Here is a 20,718-nt window from a genome sequence, read left to right as displayed (position 1 = left end):
CAGCCAAGCAAGAGAAGCCAGTTTGTAGAAGAAAAAAAATGGACACAATTTTAATGCTCAGTGAATAAAGTCTTTATTAAAAGAGCATAGAACATATATTTGGCTTCCCAACAATGTTGGAGTTTTAAACTCACAAAAGAACATAATCAAGATACCAGTTTTTAAAAAATAAAATTGACTTGTTCTTAGATGGCCATACATTTGCATGTATATTTTACTAAGAGGAGAAAAAAGAGAGTTTTAGCAGCCACTCAAAACTTGGATTTGTAATAAGCACCAAGTTTTATGTTAAAATAATGACTTAAGCTCTAAGAGAATAGTAGGTATCAACTATGAATTTATCTTAAGTCATTGAGGAGTAACCTTCACTAGAGTACTGGTGATAACCATGTAATTTTAGTGTTGAACAATGAATTGCTATATAATGAATCCAAGCTATTTCATATATATCTAACTTATTAATAAAATAATAAAAAATGAGTGTTTCTTTATATTAGCATTGCTAATCATGCATTTTTTAGGTCATTTCTCTTTAATGAGCCTTGACTTGAAAAATCACCCCAATACATTTTTATTAGTCGATTCATTTTAATTACTATTTTATAATGTAATATGTGATATTTACAAGATAATTAAATGTATTTGCAAGTTATGACACATAACAATAAAAGGAATCCCTGAACACATCACCTCTTTCAGAACTAGAACATTACTAAGAGTTATGCTACTATTACCTTTTCTCATAGCCACTGCTTGTCCTTCAAAAGCAACTGATATCCTGAATTTTGTATTTCTCATTGTTTGGGGGATTTTATAGTTTTCTCATCTATGTATATATTCCTGGATAATATTGTTGGTTTGCTTAGCTCTTGAGCTTTAAGAAAGTAGTATAATATCCTATTCAGGCTCCTGTGACTTATTTTTTTCATTTATCTTACGTCTCTTAGAGTTATCTATGTATGGTGAATATCTAACTATAATCTAGCTATCTCTGTCTATCTATATCTATCTATCATCTATCTATCTATATCTATATCTATCTATATCATCCATCTATGTATCTATCATCTATCTAGTCATCTATCTATCTAATTGCTGTGCAATTTCATTATATGCCTCAACATTCTATTGTGTGACTATAACCATTCTCCCATTAATAGAGATTTGGATTTCCTCCTGAATTTTCCTTAATGAACAAGCTTTTGTGTTTTTCTTGGTGCCTATATGCAACATCTTCTCTAGGGTTCATACTGAAGAACAGAATTGCTTGTCATGTGTATGTAAATGGTCAACTACATAAGGTTCAATCATGCACCTCATAACGACATTTCAGTATATGACAGACCACATGTATGACAATGGTTCCATAATATTTAATAGCACTGAAAAGTTCCCATCACCTGGTGACATCATAACCATGTTAACATCATAACACAATGCAGTTACTCATATGTCTATAGTGATGCTGGTGTAAGTAACCTACTGCACAGCTAGTTGTACAAAAGTATAGCACACAGTGCAGTACATAATATCCAGTGATGATAATAAATAAAATAATACTAGTTTATGCATTCACTGTGCTATACTTTTTATCATTATTTTAGAGTATGCTTTTCTACTTAGAAAACAAAAGTTTGTAGTAAAACAGTATGCTGCGTTGCACTAACAGCGGCCTCTACTGCTCTTGTTTAAGGCATCTATTGATTGCAGACTTTTCTACTGTGCCTGATTTAATCTCCTATTGTTGTGTTCATGGTGACCCCTACCTGTAGTGTAGTGACTGTAGTATTAAATTGTTTCCAGAGTTGTGCCTCGCATTACACTCTCACCAGCCGTGTGTAAGCATTGCTCTTGATCAATACCCTTATGACAGCAGGTGCTCTTAGACAGCTTAACATGATTCTGCCTGATTAGCGTCTTTTCATGCATTCACCAATTGTGAGAAAAAGCCATGAAACATGTTTTTACATGTTGTGTAAAAACAATGAACATGTATTAACTCTTGTCTTATATGTTTTCCTTATTGATTTGTATGATATATTTACATATTCTGGAAAACATGTTTTTCTGAAAATATTTTAGCAAGTCATCTTTTGTATTTAAGGCTTCTAAACACAAAGGAACTAATTTTGTGATTTGGAGTGGAGTAGGAATTCAATTAAGTTTTTCATTACTTACAATGCCAACTCACATAGTTTTATTTCTACAGTGATCCACAATGCCTTCTCTGACATGTATAGAATTTTTCTGTATGTTTGCATATGCCTCTAGTTACTTTCTTGTAGTTCTTTTCAATGCTTAATTCATTTCTATTTTTCATATTGTTTTAATGTAAATGGGATGAGAGAAGACATATAGTAAAGTAATAGTGACACTAACCAGTGTGAATTATTAGCTGCTTGACTGATACCTGATTCAGTTCCATCAGGTATATCACCTTTCTTTACCTATATTTAGAATACAGATTACAGAATTATAGGGTTGAAAAGTACTTTAGAGATCACCTAATATTCTACTTCATTCATGTAGAAATTATCTATTCCCATTTGACAACTAATTTATAGTCCCCAATATTTATAATTCTTGGAACATTGTAGAATCTTAAGAAAACAATGCTATTCACCTATGCTTTTCTGCACCAACTTATCTTCTAATTGCTACACATAACTTCCCTCCTTAATAAGTGTTGGCTGTTTGTTAAGGAAAATAATTAATGCGAGTGTGGCTAAAGCACAAAAAGGACCTCAGAAGAACTGGAGACTCCCCACGCAATCACATTCCTTCCACTCTTCTTGGATGGTCTCAGACCTACTTCAGCTATGGCCACCCTGAGGATTGTGTGATTATGCATGAGCTGTGAAGAGGGGGATTCTTACATCACCCTTTTTATTTAACATTATGAAAGATCCTGAATGCATCGTGCCTGCCCTGCAATCCCTCCCAGAAGAGTAAAGTGAAAGAGCAAAAATATGAGATACTTTGACCTCTCTCACAGAGTGGATCTCAAGTTATGTTTTTGAATGATTTCTAAGCCTGCAAGTTAAAGCTTGCTTCTGAGAGATCATTCCTGCTAATACTAACTCATACCTAACTCATTTTTTAAAAATGCAAATAAATTCACTACAACCACTTTTTAAAATCTTAAGTACACATTAAAGCATCTATTCATGAAGAAAATGTATGGAATAGGAAAAGGACAATCTATGACAAATGAATCAGTGTGGATAAATGCAAATCAAATATGTAACTCTAGTTTTGGTAACAGTATACTTCTACAATATGCGGTCATAATTACAAAGTCCCAGAATATATAGTAATACTATCATAGTTTTTGAAATGAATTTATAGCTTATATCTCATAAAACTTTGCTCTCTGGTATGGAAACTACTAGCTACATGGGCTTTTGAGCACCTGGCTTGTGTGAGTTGAGATACACTGTAAGTGTGAGATAAGCAGTGGATTTTAGAGAATCAGCATAGTCACACAAATGTAAATATCATCAGTATTTTTTTATGTTACTTACATGTTGAAATGATAGTATTTTGAACATGATTAATTAAAATACTTAATAAAATTAATTTCATTATTATTATTATTTTTTTTTTAATGTGGCTAATAAAACTTCCATTACTATGTTGAAAAGGAATGGTGGTAGGGGACATCCTTGCCCCAGAGCTGATCTTAGTGAGAAAGCTTTGATTTTCTCACTGTTAAGTATAATGTTAGCTGTAGTTTTTTGTAGATGTTTTTTATGAAGATGGGTTCTCCTCTAGCCCTAGTTCACTGAAAATTTTTATCAGAAATGGCTGTTGGATTTTGTCAAATGCTTTTCTGCATCTATTGATGTAATCATGCATAATAATGTAATTTTCTTTTTCTTTTAGCATGTTGATGTGTAATGTCACTGCTAGAAAAGTTAAACTTACATATGAGGCTTGCATTTGTGGCTCACATTACTACTGAGCATGTCCCTATTGAAGAACACTGCTATGGAGTATCATTTTCATTAATTTTTTTATGACAAGTTTAAAATGTCTTGGCTTTAAATTCACATAGATGATAAAATAGATGTTTAATTGAAAAATAATAACCATCGATGTAATATTTTTATTTGCAGATTGGTCCTACACATCTAGATTATGATAATGCTATTTTTGCAGGAATGGACTTCAAATATACATTGTTTGTGAGAGTGTCTGATGAAGGAAGTCCTGTATTATCAAGTAAGAAATTATTAATTTGAAATATTAAAATATTTTGGGTTATATAAAATAACAAGTAATTTAAAAAATTAGTTTTTAGGAGTTTATTATACTTGTAGACATTCTGATGATCTGTTATAATAAAGTATGTAATTTATTGTTTTTATATTAACTTATTTAGTGCATATATACTACTATTTTGAAAAAAGAAAGTCCAAATTAAAACTAAAACACAAATGTTATTACAGCACATTGCAACTATTTTAAGGCAATGTGAAAGTTTAACTTTTCTGAATCTTTTTTGTTTAAAAGATTTCCAAGAAGCCAATCAATTTTGCATTAGAAAAAAATACTAATATTCACATATCATAGTAAATTGCAGTTCCTTTATATTTCATTATATTGTCATGCAGAAGTACTTTAATCTTATTTCAATTAGCAAACAATGTGCACTCTTGAAAACTAGGACTGTATTTCAGAACAGTAGTATCTCCATATAAACACATTGTAAAAGGCGCTTGTTTTGATTGATGTTCAAAATCAGTTCATAGAGTGTTTAACCCTAAGCTTATTTTCAAATGCTCTATAATTGAAAAGGTAATACTTTAATAACAGAATTTAACAATCTAGGTATATGTGTATAATTTACACACTTAAAATTTAATATATAATATTGATGTTAATTGAAAAGGAAAAGAAAAATAAGAATTATAGAAGATAAACGATCACCTCAGCTACATGTATATGTACTTTTTTCTCCATAGCAATTATTACAATCATCATAAGGGTGAGGCGCATAAATGAACTGAATCCGATTGGAACTACATCAGCATTTACCTTCAATATATTTGAAAATAGTCCAGCTGATACCCTAGTTGGAAAAATTACATTTACAGATGTGGACTGGCCATTTAATAATGTAAAGTATACCATTGTTGGAGGCAATCTGGGATCACCTCCCAAATTTTACATTGAAGCAGACACAGGTACTGTAAAAATGATGACATCAATTGATAATAAAAATAAGCTCATATATACTTATTTAGAATTTATTTTATTGAGCAACTATGACTATTGGAACATCTTAGAAAACAATGTTCTCTTAAACAATGTTCACCTTGGCTTGTTAGTTGTATCCATGATTTCTTAGTTACTGAAGGAAAAGCACTGAAAGATTTTCCTTTGCCAAATAGATCTTTGGAAAGCCTATGCCCAGGTATTTCTTCCAAATCTAAGATTGTATAACATGTGACTAAATTTGCATGCAAATTAACATCTGCCATCATTTTGCTGACAAATTACATGCTGAGAGTATAAATACGTAACCAAAGTTTATTTTTATTTGTTTGTTTCTGTTTGTTATTTTGTGATTCTTTCATTTATATAGTTTATAATTTATCATAAATTGAAGATATTTAGCAATTCTAGGATGACAATTTTCCTTTCATTTTTGTTTTAGGAATGATAAAGTTACTGGGCTCATTAGACAGGGAAATTGAATCACAGTTCAAGATAGTTGTGAGAGTAACAGATTTGGACAATGATGCTGTTCCTGACCCCCTCAGACAGAGAAGTGGTACTGCTCAGGTGATAGTCAATGTTCTGGTAAGAATGTTACCGCTTATAATGCTCTTATCCCTTAGAAAGCCTATGCTTGGGAAATAATAACAAAGGATAGCTGTGAATAGTTTAAGTTGAGCGCCTGGACCTAATTCAGAGACTAACATATTAGGTTCAAAAACATTATAACTTTGTATATAAACTAATCTGTGTGATTTCTGAATTTGATTGTCTCACAAATCTGACCTTAGGTTAAGAGTGCCTGAAAATTAAAGTAGTATTGAAGAAGTTATGGGAAGACTCATTTCATTGTTACAGGTTGTTCCATAAACAAAGAAACAAACATGTTCTAGAGTTTAAGAAGTTACCTTGTTTGATAATTCATAGAAAAGCTGTTTCTCTTCTCATGTGGTTGCTCTCTCCTTCTCTGGTTTTCACTTAAGAAATATTTTAATATTTTCATTAAGATTCTTTCTGAGAGATCAGCCATAGACACAAACATGAAGTATAGAGGCAAGAATTTGTAACATGAATACTTCTTAAATATTCAAAGCAAAAATATATTTGACTTGGTGTGTTTAAGACTTACATCATTCTAATTTTGTATATTATTTTATTGGGAGAGTTATAAAAGATCCCCCTTTATAGTTATGCCAACTTTTCTTTATCTTATAACTTTGTGTTCCTTCTTGCTACTTGAGAGCAGTAAGAATTCCAACAGTGAATCCGATGAAGCAGGCAATAGCTTCTAATAAAAACAATTTAAAACCAAAAGCACTGTTTAGAGTCTGTGCATACTCCTACATGATGAACACTTTCATATGTTTTTGGTGAGCTAAAGTCCTAACAGTGCCCATGACTCAGTGTTACAATCCCCAGTATAGGCTCATTATGTCTGGAAAACACAATGAACCAGGCCAAAAATTTTTGTGGAGAGAAATTTAATGAAGTGACTTGAGTGGTTTCAACCATGACTCAGAGGACGTCATAAACTAATGAACCTGCTGTCTTTAAGCAAGCTTTCAATAATACACCCCAAGTGTACCTTAAGTTACATTATATGTTTTAGTAGATATCCTTTGTGTTTGCACTTCTATAACTGATCATTTCCACTTCCATTTTGTTTGTGAACTCCTATATTCAGATAGATATAGAACAAAAGATCTTTGTTCTTCGGCCTTAAAAGCATGCACATTTCTATCTCCTTCAGGACTAGAAGGATTTTTTCAGGAATGAATATTTGATTTCTTGGGACTAAGTAAAAGGTTGTACATTTCCCACCATAAGATAGGTGGGCTTACCTGTTGCCTAAAACATTGTTGCTGAATTTAAATACCTTTCCTCTATAGCTACTTCCAACCAAAATTTTGGTGTAAGGTATCAAAAAATGTTTTATTCCGAAAAATAAAATGAGACTGAAATTCCCCAAAACAATACATTTATTTTTATACTATACTTTGTTCCAAGAAAGATGAAACTCATATAAAAAGAAACAATGAGCAATACTATCTAAATTGGAAGTAGATAAATGAATCTAAATTTTATGTGGAAGAATGAACACACAAGAAAAAATATATTTTATAAAATAAAGAATGAATGCTGTTATGGACTGAATATTTGTGTCCTACCAAGAATCCTGTTAAAGACCTAATCCCCAGTGTGATGGTATTTGAGGATGGACCCATTCAAAGGTAATTAGGTCATGAGGATGAGGTCAAGAGGGTGAGGCTCTGGTTGATGAGATTAGTTTCTTTATAGAAAGAGACGTCAGAGATCTTCCTCTCTCTTCACCATGTAAAAACAAAGCAAGAAGGCAGCCATCTGCAAGCCAGGAAGAAAGCTGCCACCAGAAATCAAAACCTACTGGACTTATTGATCTTAGACTTTCTAGCCTCGAAAACTTTGAAAAATAGATTTTTATTGTTTAAGCAACCCAGCCTATAGTGTTTTGTTATGAAAGCCTAAGCCTACTAAGACATGTACCAATTTGTTTTAACTAACATAAAAATGTTATAAACTGTAATATTAAAATATATATTCCTAATAAATAATAGATGCACAGCTGGATCAATGAAACATACTAGGAAGTCTAGGACCCAAGATATAAAATTGCAAGTTTATGATAAATTCTTACATAAATGGAGTTAGAATAACTAATAAGCTGAAAAGCATGCATATGATCTCCTGCTATATCCTTCAGTATAAACTAGTTTCAAAATATATATCAAAATATTTTAGTAAGATGAAGATTATAGGCATATTTAGCTATTGCTAAATTCAAATTTGTGACTGTCATTTGACTAGTTGATCTACACTTCTTTTTGGAATAATCACCTTCTTGGGTCATATGCTTCTAAGATAAAACTCTTAGGTTATGATAATAAACTGCATCATAATAGTAAATTTGTTTGTTGAAAAATTCATATTTCAAGCAGGAATTGGGGGGATATGCTTTTACTTTGGCAAAATTGGGCACCAAAGTTTCAGGGGACATTTTAAAAATAAGTGAAGAACACATCCCATTTTTACCCTACAAGATATTATCTTCTCTTTTTTTAATAAAAAGATAATTTCTAACCAGCATGGTTCTCAAAGAAATTAGAAAATCTTCTCTCTTGGTTACTATCATTACCTAATGACATCTATTCATCTACTGTTGTCCATGTGCTATAACATATGCTTTCAGGCTTCTGGAGTGTGCTCTTGATTTAATGTGTCCTTTACTCTCTTCTGCATCTATTGGTGTTTTATGGATTCTTTAAGGGCCAATATATTCCTTCTGCATGAAGCCTTTTTAAATAAAATGCAAATATTGAGTGAAACTGTATCACAGGATCTTTGTTCATAACATGAACTAATTTCTCAGCTCTCTCAACACTTGTAGCCTGGGACAATTATTCTTATCCAAAGTGCATATCACCCACTAAAGTGTTAGCATGAAAGATGCTCCTTCTGGGGTTACGAAACCTACAAATTTGATCAGAGTGTAAAGTATAGAAAACACAAATTAAGCTATAAAAGAACAAATTGATGCTGTCTCTTGCTGCTGCTCCGCTCAGGAGCTCCCACATCAGCAGGATTACAATTACAATTTATTTCCATTTTTATCTATAAGGTAAAGTGAATATCCCAAAGAATTGTCTGGAAAAAAAACACCTGGAAATGTGTGATAAAATGTAACAAGTCAGTCTTTAAAGTAATAAATTGACCACTAAAGAAATTAAGGGAAATTTCTAGGGTCCAAAAATAAAGAAGCTGCTCAAAGCCACCACTTATCATGGGAGCATCTTTTTTGTTTCTCTCTGTAAATAAAAGGCTTGCATTTTTACAGTTACTTGGAAACAGGAAATAAAATTCAGAAATCAAGAGAGTCAGGGAGTTGGAATCCCTTACAACAAGGGAAGCTTAACTGATAAAAAAATAAAGGAACACTTTCATGTTCTGACCCAGGAAGGTGACAAGAAAGGTTGCCCAACATGGCTTGAGCTCTATATTAAGGGGAAACAAGTGCCCCCTGAAATTTAGAGTAAATATATTGGGTTTGAATTACACACACTGCAAAATATCTGAAAACCTAAGAAAAGACATTAGAAAAAAGTGCTGTTTTCTTTTGTTTTGAGATATTGCTAGTAGAAACAGAATCAAAACTTCTTTGAAGAGGCCTAAACTCTACCTAAAATGTAAAAGGTTCTCATAGATAAAACTTCCCTGAATCTAAGCTCAGAAACTCTTTGAAGAAGGCCACAACATGCAGAGCACTAAATTCACCAAGCACAGTTATTTCATGCCCAGTTCACTGGCTGTAGGCCTAAATGACTAGAGTGAAATGTTTAGGGCCTGAGCCTAGCACACCTTTGGGAAGTGATTCTGTAACCAGGAATGGTTTACTTACTTGTGTTGTGGAATCTATTTCTGACCCATGTACAAATGATGACACGACAATGTATGGTTTTATTTTATATCAGTAAGCTGCTAGTTGTTATGCCATTTAGCTGTTAATTATTAACATATTGTATAATGTTTACTTTTACTAAATCTGCATAACTCTAGTGTTGGCATATTTGGGGGTGTCTTTTGTAGAAGGAACATATGTGAAAAAATAACTATATTGCTAATAAATCATTTGTTTAATGAAAATGGTTAGAATTTAGTGACTACAATGTTTATGTGGCATTTGGTCACAAATCATCTAGGCATTCTGAGCATTTTAACAAGGTGCACAGTAGTCAAAATTAGATGTGGTCCTGATGTTTAGAAGGGCACTGTTTTATTGTAGTGAATGAAGCTGGAACTCATTTAGTAATGTGTTGGTTGAGAAGTTTTTATTACAAGAATCCAGTCGAGTTGCATTGTTATGTGACAAGGAGCCTCATGTAGTACTTAAAAAGCTAAAGAAACATATTCATTGAAAATTGACAAATGGTGTTGAGATTAGCTGCATCAAAGAAGTTTCAACATATGTTCTTGTCAAATAATAATATATGAGTTGGATCATGATATCTGAAATAAGTTTTTTTTAAAATATATCTTTACTGATTTCAGAGAGAGAAAAGGAGAGGGGGAGAGAGATAGAAACATCAATGATGAGAGAGTCATTGATCGGCTGCCTCCTGCACACCCCCCGACTGGGGATCCAGGCCACAACTCGGGCATGTGCCCTGACTGGGAATTGAACCCTGATCACCTGGATTCTAGGTCGATGCTCAACTGCTGAGCCACTCCCAGCCGGGCTGAAATAAGTTTTTAAAAGGATAGAAAAACTTGTCCTTTTTTTAATTTAATTTAATTTTTTTTATATCTTTATTGATTTCAGAGAGAGGAAAGGAGAGGGAGAGAGAGAGATAGAAACATCAATGATGAGAAAGTCATTGATCAAGCCCGCAACCAGGCATGTGCCCTGACCAGGAATCGAACCCCGATTGCCTGGATCCCAGGTCGACGCTCAACCACTAAGCCACGCCTGGCTGGGCTGAAATAAGTTTTTAAAAGGATAGAAAAACTTATCCTCTTAAATGGGTATGACCAGAGTGATTTCAGTCAACTGTTAGTGTTGTGCCTTATATTAGCATAGAAAGATGCCTGTCCTATAATAAAGCAAATAACTAAAAGGAGTGTATTTTTATCTAGTCAGAGATAAAATTTTTGGATCCATAATACTCAAGGGGAGTAAATCAATATTAATCAATAATGTCACTCCCTGGATCTGAAAAACAAAACAGGAATTTCTTTATTGATATAAAAAAATATAGTAAAACCAATTTCTTAGCATGATCATACACCCTCTATTATTCCGCATACTTGCTGACAAGAATTTGCATACAAAATTGAAATCTGGTTTGTCTGCTGCAAATAACATGATAAATTTCCTCAGAGGGTAGTTTCTAAATCATCACTGTCTCTTCAGGGATTCTTTTAAAGAAATTATTACTAAACACATTCATTTTATTTTCAAACCAGAGTACAGTGGCTCCCCCCCAGCCAGATGCTTACTTTATTTCTAGAACATGTAAAAATATAAGCCTTTTTTTTTTTTTACCTCTAAAGTATTAATAGAGCCAGTTACTTAGAAAGTTATGTTTGTCCTTTCTTGAATTCATTCTTGTTCTAAAGGAACATGTGAGAACATAATAGCCACCCTAAATTTATCTGGTTTTATAAATAAACAATATGGTAGGCAAATTTTGCCAACTTTGCTTTCCAAAAGAGAGATATTAAAAAGTACAGAAAGAATTGTATGAAATGACAAGATATTACCAAGAGTTGAGTGTCTCTCTGAGGCTATTTTTCTCTTGGAGAACTTCCTGTGACAAAGAAATAGATATTGAATCTATACATATACTTAACCTGGATGCCTATTAACCATAAGAGCCAGTAACTATATCCACATGTATTTATACATGATGACATTGCCAGATATCTTTTATAACAGTGTATGGTGTTTAAGAGCACAGATTCTTTAGCCAGATGGCCTGGATTTGAATCTCAGCTTTACTGCTTACCATGTTTGTGACCTGGGGCAAGTTATCAAACCTCTCTTGCCTTGTTTTTTCATTATAAGATGATAATCATAATAGTGCCTACCCCAGAAGGGAGAGATGAAATTTTTACAAGTGTTTGGTAAATAAATAAACTAGAACTATTTCCATAATTGGAAAAAAATTATGGAAATTTTGTTTTATTGAGTCTACATGCTTGATGAAAATGAAATTTTTATCATTTAATCATCAAAGCAAAGGCCAGAAACCACTTACATGTGACTGATAAAAAGTTCAAAATGTTATTTTTAGCATATTATGGAATAAAGCTACAGCATAAATGCCACTAAGCTTGCATATTTTTAAAAAGCATAATGGCCCTTGAATTGTTTATATTATTATAAAACTGAAACTGTAAATCAATTTTTAATGTACTAAATATGGCATAACTTAAAGAGTTTTAATAGCATAAAGAACTAACCTACAACAGATTTTATTTATAAAATGTGTGAGATCACACTTTGAGAAAAAACATTAAATAATGCAAACTGAAGGAAAAGAAAAAAAATACCATATTAGAGTTCTCCAGAGAAATATTCATCTATCATCTATCTATCTATCTATCTATCTATCTATCTATCTATCTATCTATCTATCTATCTATCATCTATCTATCATCATCTATCATCTATCTATCATCTATCTATCTATCTATCACCTATCTATCTATCTATCTATCTATCTATCTATCTATCATCTATCTATCTATCTATCTATCTATCTATCTATCATCTATCTATCTATCTATCTATCTATCTATCTATCTATCTATCATCTATCTATCTATCATCTATCTATCTATCTATCTATCTATCTATCTATCTATCTATCTATCATCTATCTATCTATCATCTATCTATCTATCATCTATCTATCTATCATCTATCTATATCTATCATCTATCTATCTATCATCTATCATCATCTATCTATCATCTATCTATCTATCATCTATCATATATCTATCATCTATCTATCATCTATCTATCTATCATCTATCTATCTATCATCTATCTATCTATCTATCTATCATCTATCTATCTATCTATCATCTATCTATCTATCTATCTATCATCTATCTATCTATCTATCTATCATCTATCTATCATCTATCTATCTATATCTATCTATCATCTATCTATCTACCTATCTATCTATCTATCTATCTATCTATCTATCTGTCTGTCTGTCTGTCTGTCTGTCTATCTATCTATCTATCTATCTATCATCTATCTATCATCTATCATCATCTATCATCTATCATCTATATGTATCATCTATCTATATCTATCTTTCTATCTATCTATATCTATCTATCTATCTATCATCATCTATCTATATCTATCTAATCTATCTATCATCTATCTATCATCTATCTATCTATATCTATCTATCTATCATCTATCTATCTATCTATCATCTATCTATCTATCTATCATCTATCTATCTATCATCTATCTATATCTATCTATCTATCTATCATCTATCTATCTATCTATCATCTATCATCTATCACCTATCATCTATCCATATCTATCTATCTATCTATCTATCTATCTATCTATCTATCTATCTATCTATCTATCATCTATCTATCTATCTATCATCTATCTATCTATCTATCTATCATCTATCATCTATCTATCTATCTATCTATCTATCTATCTATCTATCTATCTATCTATCTATCATCTATCATCTATCTATCTATATCTATCATCTATCTATCATCTATCTATCTATCTATCTATCATCTATCTATCTGTATCATCTATCTATCATCTATCTATCTATATCTATCTATCATCTATCTATATCTATCTGTCATCTATCATCTACCTATCTTTCTATAAAGAGAGATTTATTATAAGAAATTGGCTCCTGATTATAGAGGTTGCAAAATCCCATGATCTCTTGCTTGTAAAATGTCATTTATTACTGTCCAAATCTGAAGGCCTAGGGAGCATGAGCACCAGTGGTGTAAGTCACAGCTTGAGGGCAAGAGAAGACATGTTCCAGCTCATCAGTCCGGCAAAAATAAAATTCTTCTTCCTTCCACCTTTTTGTTGTACTCAGGACCTCAGCACATTAGGCGATGTCCACCCATTCCAGGGAGAGGAATCTGCTTTATTTAGTCTACCTATTCAAATGCTAATCTCATCCAGAAAAAGCCCTTAGACACACTCAGAAATAATGTTTAATGTTAATAAATACCTGGGCATCCCATGATCCAGTCAAACTGACACTTAAAATTAACCATCTCGCCCACTACAGTTTTAGTAAATCATTGAATTGGAAATCAATTGTTCTTTTCTTAGTGCTCCAACATTTTTATATCTATCTTTGTCACTTAAATATTTCTGGCTTATGTTACAAAAAACACTTTTTAAATTTTATTATTTCATTAAATTCTTGAAGGCAGGATAGTTTCTTATATATCTTTTAAAATTTATTATACATAGAATTTCCTTAATTATTTTACTGAATATATATGTGTCTGTACATTCAATAGGAACTTTGAGTTGGAAAAAATACATTAAGGCCTAAATGCTTACTGTCATTGAATAATTTTGGAGCTGGAAAACTTTAAGAGAAACCTATATCTCTCTTTCTCTCATTTTATACCAGAGACTTGGCCTTATTAAAGTTGAAAAGCATTGTGATTATCAATGGTTCCCCAAATGTGTAGCTTTGAAGTTGAAGTAATGGCAGATGCATTGCTTTGTGCTGGCCACATCCTGATTTATTTCTGGGTACACAGGAAGACTATATTATCTGACTGCTTTTCAGTGAGATTTGGGCTATGTAACTGGGAAGTAGGCTGAAGCTGTTTTCCAAGTCTGGCAATAAAAGTCCCATGGCAACTGTCCTCTGTCCCTTTGCAAGGTGATTTTCAAAGGCCATCTTTCAAAGGTAAAAACATTCCAATTTGAAAGTCACTGCGTGAAAAAGAGCCTTCAAGAAAACCCACCAAACATGTGTGACTATGACATAGGCAAGAATTAACCTTGTTTCATGTTAAATCAATCATATTTCACAGTTTAATTGTTACTGCAACATTGTGTTGCCAATTGTGCCTGATGTTTCTGGATGACAGTTGGACTCTCCCAAATAGTTGGAATTCTCACAAATTTCTTTCCATCCTTATATCCCTATGGCTTTGAGAATAAGAACAATCTTTTTATAACATCAAGATGTACTACTTGTATGCTCTCATGGTTTTATTTAAGTTATAAGAATATGTAAACATTTATATGAGAAATTTTTTATTGGAAAAATCATCAATATAAATTTTTACCACCTAATTTTCTTTAAAACTATGTGCATCTCTAATTGTTTGATAGTTTTTCCAGTGTTAGTGAATGATAAACATTTTTAAAAGCTTAGAGTTTTCTTGATAAAATTTGATGATTACTTATTTTAGCAAAAATATTTCCATTTCAACAAGAATAAACCATGATAATGTGTTTTTTAAAAATCCCAAAAATTGTGATTAAGTATTTGTACAATTATTTAAATTTTTATCTGTATTGATATTTTTATTCCAATATTAAGTGATTTATGTGATCCACTTCTTGAGATTAACATTTCTCTAATTTGTTCTCATCTTTTATTTTTACTGGACTTCAATTGTCCTGAGGGTAATGACTCAATGTTATACAAGATTATTTTATATGATTACAAGAAACCAGTGTATTTCTGGGAAAACACAATTTTGAGAGCTAGAGAGAGAGGGAATAAATTTGATGATTATTTTAAACAAAAACCATGAAGGACAAGAATGAACTATATTAAAATGTCTTCTCTGAGTGATTACATTGGCAAGTGAAGAAGTAAATCACAGGAACTTGTCCCTACAATATGTTGTGAACCAGAACCAAAATCTTTGATTTAATTGGAATTTGAGCAAATTGATAAGTAAACATATATACATATTTTTAAATGGAAATATATATATATATATATAATTTTTTTCCTGGATGATAATTCATATATTATATTATTTTAGGTACATTTACTTGAAAAGCATTTTAATTATGTTAAATTACGTGTCAACCTTGGAGATAGGATTTATATTCTGTATCAACCATGTCCTAATAATCTGTAAGCATTTCTGCAAATACGGAAAATTTGTATATCCTGTTAGCTTTAAGTACTGCATTTAATATTCTCTGTTAGTTTTCTAGGACTGTCATAAGCAAGTACCACAGACTGGGTGGCTTAAAGCAACAAAAATATATTTCCTTAGTCCAGAAGCTAGAAGTTTGAAATCCAGATGTCACCAGAGACATGTTCTCTCTGAATTTTCTGGGGGATAATCTGTTCTCTGCCTTCCCCTTAGCATCTGCTGGCTCCAGCTAATCTTGGCATTCCTTAGTTTATAGGCTCATTGTTATAATCCCCACCTTTGTCATCATATGGTATTATTTCTACTTATCTCTTTTCTGTGTCTGTTCTCTTCTCATAAGGATATCACTTTGGATTAAGAGTCTGCTTTACTCCAGTACAACTTCATCTTAACTTTGCTCCATCTGAAAGACTCTATTTTAATAAATAAATAAATAAATAAATAAATAAATAAATGTCAGATTCGCAGATATCAAGGGATAGAGCTTGAACATATTTTTTGGGGGGGGTGAACAATTCAACCCATAACAATTATATACGTTGTCTTAGTCAATTTCTATTTTGAAAAGGAAGTTTAAAATAGGAGTTATAAACATTGATTCTAGCATTAGATAAGCCTGGTAGAAATCACCATTTTGCCTGTATGGACTGTACACCTTAAGAAAATTACTTAACTCTGTGGGCCTCTATCTCCTCACAAGTGATGCATGTTGACAACAGTACTCACTTTAAAAGTTTGGGAGATGATTCAATCCAAAACAGTGCCATGGACATAAAGTAAATTGTTTTTGCTATTACTTGAGTTTTACTAACTTTCACTGAATGGTTCCATTCACAGGGACTGAAATTCTCTCTAACTTGTACAATACCATATTCATTTACCTAGCTAATATAATAAACATACTTGGCAAAAGTTATTTTAAAATTTTTACCAGAATTCAGTAACATAGATCAATTTAGAATGAAACCAAAATGTAGCATAGACAGATTAGAAAGATAGATGATATATACACATAGATAGATGATGATAGATAGATGATGATAGATGATAGATAGATAATAGATAGATAGATGATAGATATAGATAGATAGATGATAGATAGATAGATGATAGATGATAGATGATATAGATAGATGATAGATGATAGATGATAGATAGATAGATAGATAGATAGATAGATAGATAGATAGATAGATTGATAGATGATGATAGATAGATAGATGATAGATAGATAGATAGATAGATAGATGATAGATAGATGATAGATAGATATAGATGATAGATAGATATAGATAGATAGATAGATGATGATAGATAGATGATAGATAGATAGATAGATAGATGATAGATGATAGATAGATAGATAGATGATAGATAGATAGATGATAGATAGATAGATGATAGATAGATGATAGATGATAGATAGATAGATAGATAGATAGATAGATAGATAGATAGATGATAGATAGATAGATGATAGATAGATAGATATAGATAGATGATAGATAGATAGATAGATTGATAGATAGATAGATAGATAGATAGATGATGATAGATGATAGATAGATATAGATAGATAGATAGATAGATGATAGATAGATAGATATAGATAGATATAGATAGATAGATAGATAGATAGATAGATAGATAGATGATAGATAGATAGATGATAGATAGATGATAGATAGATATAGATAGATTAGATAGATAGATGATAGATAGATAGATGATAGATAGATAGATGATAGATAGATAGATAGATAGATTAGATAGATAGATGATAGATAGATAGATGATAGATAGATGATGATAGATAGATAGATAGATAGATAGATAGATAGATAGATAGATAGATAGATATAGATGATAGATGATAGATATAGATAGATAGATAGATGATGATAGATAGATAGATAGATAGATAGATAGATAGATAGATAGATAGATAGATAGATAGATAGATGATAGATAGAGATAGATAGATAGATGATGATGATAGATAGATAGATAGATAGATAGATAGATGATAGATAGATAGATAGATGATAGATAGATAGATAGATAGATATAGATAGATAGATAGATGATGATAGATAGATAGATAGATAGATGATAGATAGAGATAGAAAGATGATGATGATAGATAGATAGATAGATAGATGATAGATAGATAGATAGATAGATAGATAGATAGATAGATAGATAGATAGATAGATGATAGATAGATAGATGATAGATAGATAGATAGATAGATATAGATAGATAGATAGATGATAGATGATAGATAGATAGATAGATAGATGATAGATAGATAGATGATAGATAGATAGATAGATGATAGATAGATAGATAGATAGATAGATAGATAGATAGATAGATAGATAGATGATAGATGATAGATAGATTAGATAGATAGATAGATGATAGATAGATGATAGATAGATAGATGATAGATAGATAGATAGATAGATAGATAGATAGATAGATAGATAGATAGATGATGATAGATAGATAGATAGATAGATATAGATAGATAGATAGATAGATAGATAGATAGATGATAGATAGATGATAGATAGATAGATGATGATAGATGATAGATAGATAGATAGATAGATAGATAGATGATAGATAGATAGATAGATAGATAGATAGATAGATAGATAGATAGATAGATAGATAGATGATAGATAGATGATAGATAGATGATAAGTAGTCAGACAGGAGAATATAGAATCAATATATCATTTTTTTAATCCTCTGCTCAAATTCTCAGGGTATTTAGTAGGCTAACATGCATATGAATCTCTGAGGGTGGTGGGAGAAATGGTCTATAGCAGTTCCCAAACTCCATGTTCATATGGCATATCATGAAAAGTTGTTTCTTAGATCATGCATTGAGAAATAATGTACAGGAAATAATATATAATTGAAATTAAAATAAAAACAAGAAATTTAAGTATAATATCATGGCTTAACTTATACAGATACTAGTGAATAGTCTAATATCTTAGATATATACTTTTAGTACTAATACATTTTAAAAATATATCTATTACAGTATTCTGGAGATTAACTTCAGAGATTTTTCTCTTGTAATTATTTAAACTAAAACTTGCAAAAGAAATGCTTTGGTTAGAAGACTCAGTGTTGTTAAGATTTAGTTGCACTCAACTTGATTTATAGATTTAATGCAACCCCAAACAAAATCCCACAAAGTTATTTTATGGACATCAATAAAGTGATTTTAAAGTTTATATGGAGAGGAAAAACCTTAGAATAGCCAACACAATATTGAAGGAGAGTAATAAATTTGAAGGACTAACAGTACCTGATGCCAAGATTTACTATAAAGCCATAGTAAACAAGAGAGTGTTGTAGTGATGAAAGAATAGATAAATTGATCAATGAAACAGAATAGCGCTCTCAGGAATAGATCCACATAAATATGTGAATTGGTCTTTGATAATGGAGCAAATATATTCCTTTCAACAAATGGTGCTGAAATAACTGGACACATGCATGCAAAAAAGTAAATCTAGACAGAGACATTACAGTTTTCATGAAAATTAACTCAAAATAGATCACAGATCTAAATGTAAAGTGCTAAAAATAAGTGAGCTTTGAATGTATATTACTAAGTGATAGAAGCAAACCTGAAAAAGCTACATACTATATAATTCCAACTATATGACTTGTAGAAAGGGCAAAACTATAGGTGCAGAAAAATTATCAGTGGTTTTCAAAGATTATGGAAGAAGGAGGAATGAATAGGCAGAGTACAGAGGATTTTTAGGGCAGGAAAAGTATTCTGTATGATATTATAAGAGTGGATGCTTATAATCATACATTTGTCCAAACTCATAGAATATGCAACACCAAGAGCAAATTATAATGTAAACTATGGACTTAGGGTGATAATTATGTGTTGATGTAGGTGCATCAGTTGTTACAACAAACCACGATTGCACCTGATGCTGACAGGGAGGGAGGTTTTGTGTGTGCTGATGCAGGAGTTATAAGGGAACTCTCTGTACTTTGTATTCAATTTTGTTATAAACCTAAACTGCTCTAAAACATAGTTTATTAGTTATTTTTTAAATTCCTCACAGATCAAAGGGTGACTTACTTCCAAATAATAGTTGTTGTAGCAATTGTTTTATTTTTTTAAACTTAGCTGTTTTGTTTTTCCTGAAAGAGTGAGAAAAATACAAATATAGCATAAGTGTTGTGAGGATTTATGGTCTATAACAGAAAAATTAACCTACGCTCTTTGTAAATATGTGAGAAAGAAGTCACATTTGGACCCAGCATTTATGTCATTTGTAAGTATTTATTTATTTGGGTTTTTATGTTTAACGTTCATAGGATCACCAGTATGCTGGAGACAGCTCTGGCTTGCAGGAGCCCATGGTTAGTGTCTCTCCCCTACTTTCCATTGAATAACGTCTTCTCTGCAGTTTGAAACTAGTTATGTCAGGAGTATTTTCAAAGTATTTACACCATGGAATTTGGCAATCTCTATAAATCAGAGGTTTTTTTTCCCTTTAGACTAGAGTGTTAGGGTTCAGTTTTAAATAGCAGCCTGCCAGTCTGTGGGTTCTCTGAGGCTTCAGAATGACCAGATCTTTCTTCTCATTCTATACCAAGTGTGTGCACAGGGCCTGTCTCATTATTTGGGCTCAAAAAGTATGGATTAAATTGAGGATGTCATTTTGAAATTGATTTGCAGTGATATTTAGAATGAAATCCATTGAAAGCATTCAGTCACCGTAGGTAGAAATGTAGTGAT

The 20,718-nt window shown here is 31.5% G+C and overlaps 1 protein-coding gene across 1 annotated transcript in view; it reads left to right on the top strand.

The window, feature by feature from the left end:
• Positions 1-20,718, top strand: part of LOC308561610 (cadherin-related family member 4-like) — a gene marked incomplete at both ends in the record, with an annotated part of 111,017 nt that overhangs the window by 52,900 nt on the left and 37,399 nt on the right. The window contains 3 exons of the mRNA XM_081146975.1: positions 4,119-4,224; positions 4,968-5,189; positions 5,663-5,808. Coding sequence (XP_081003101.1) covers positions 4,119-4,224; positions 4,968-5,189; positions 5,663-5,808 — 474 coding nt within the window. The remainder of the gene's footprint in view (positions 1-4,118; positions 4,225-4,967; positions 5,190-5,662; positions 5,809-20,718) is intronic.

The sequence above is a fragment of the Miniopterus schreibersii genome (assembly GCF_964146895.1).
Source record: "Miniopterus schreibersii genome assembly, chromosome: 9".
Taxonomy (NCBI): domain Eukaryota; kingdom Metazoa; phylum Chordata; class Mammalia; order Chiroptera; family Miniopteridae; genus Miniopterus; species Miniopterus schreibersii.
This window is presented reverse-complemented; position numbering and strand designations above follow the sequence as displayed.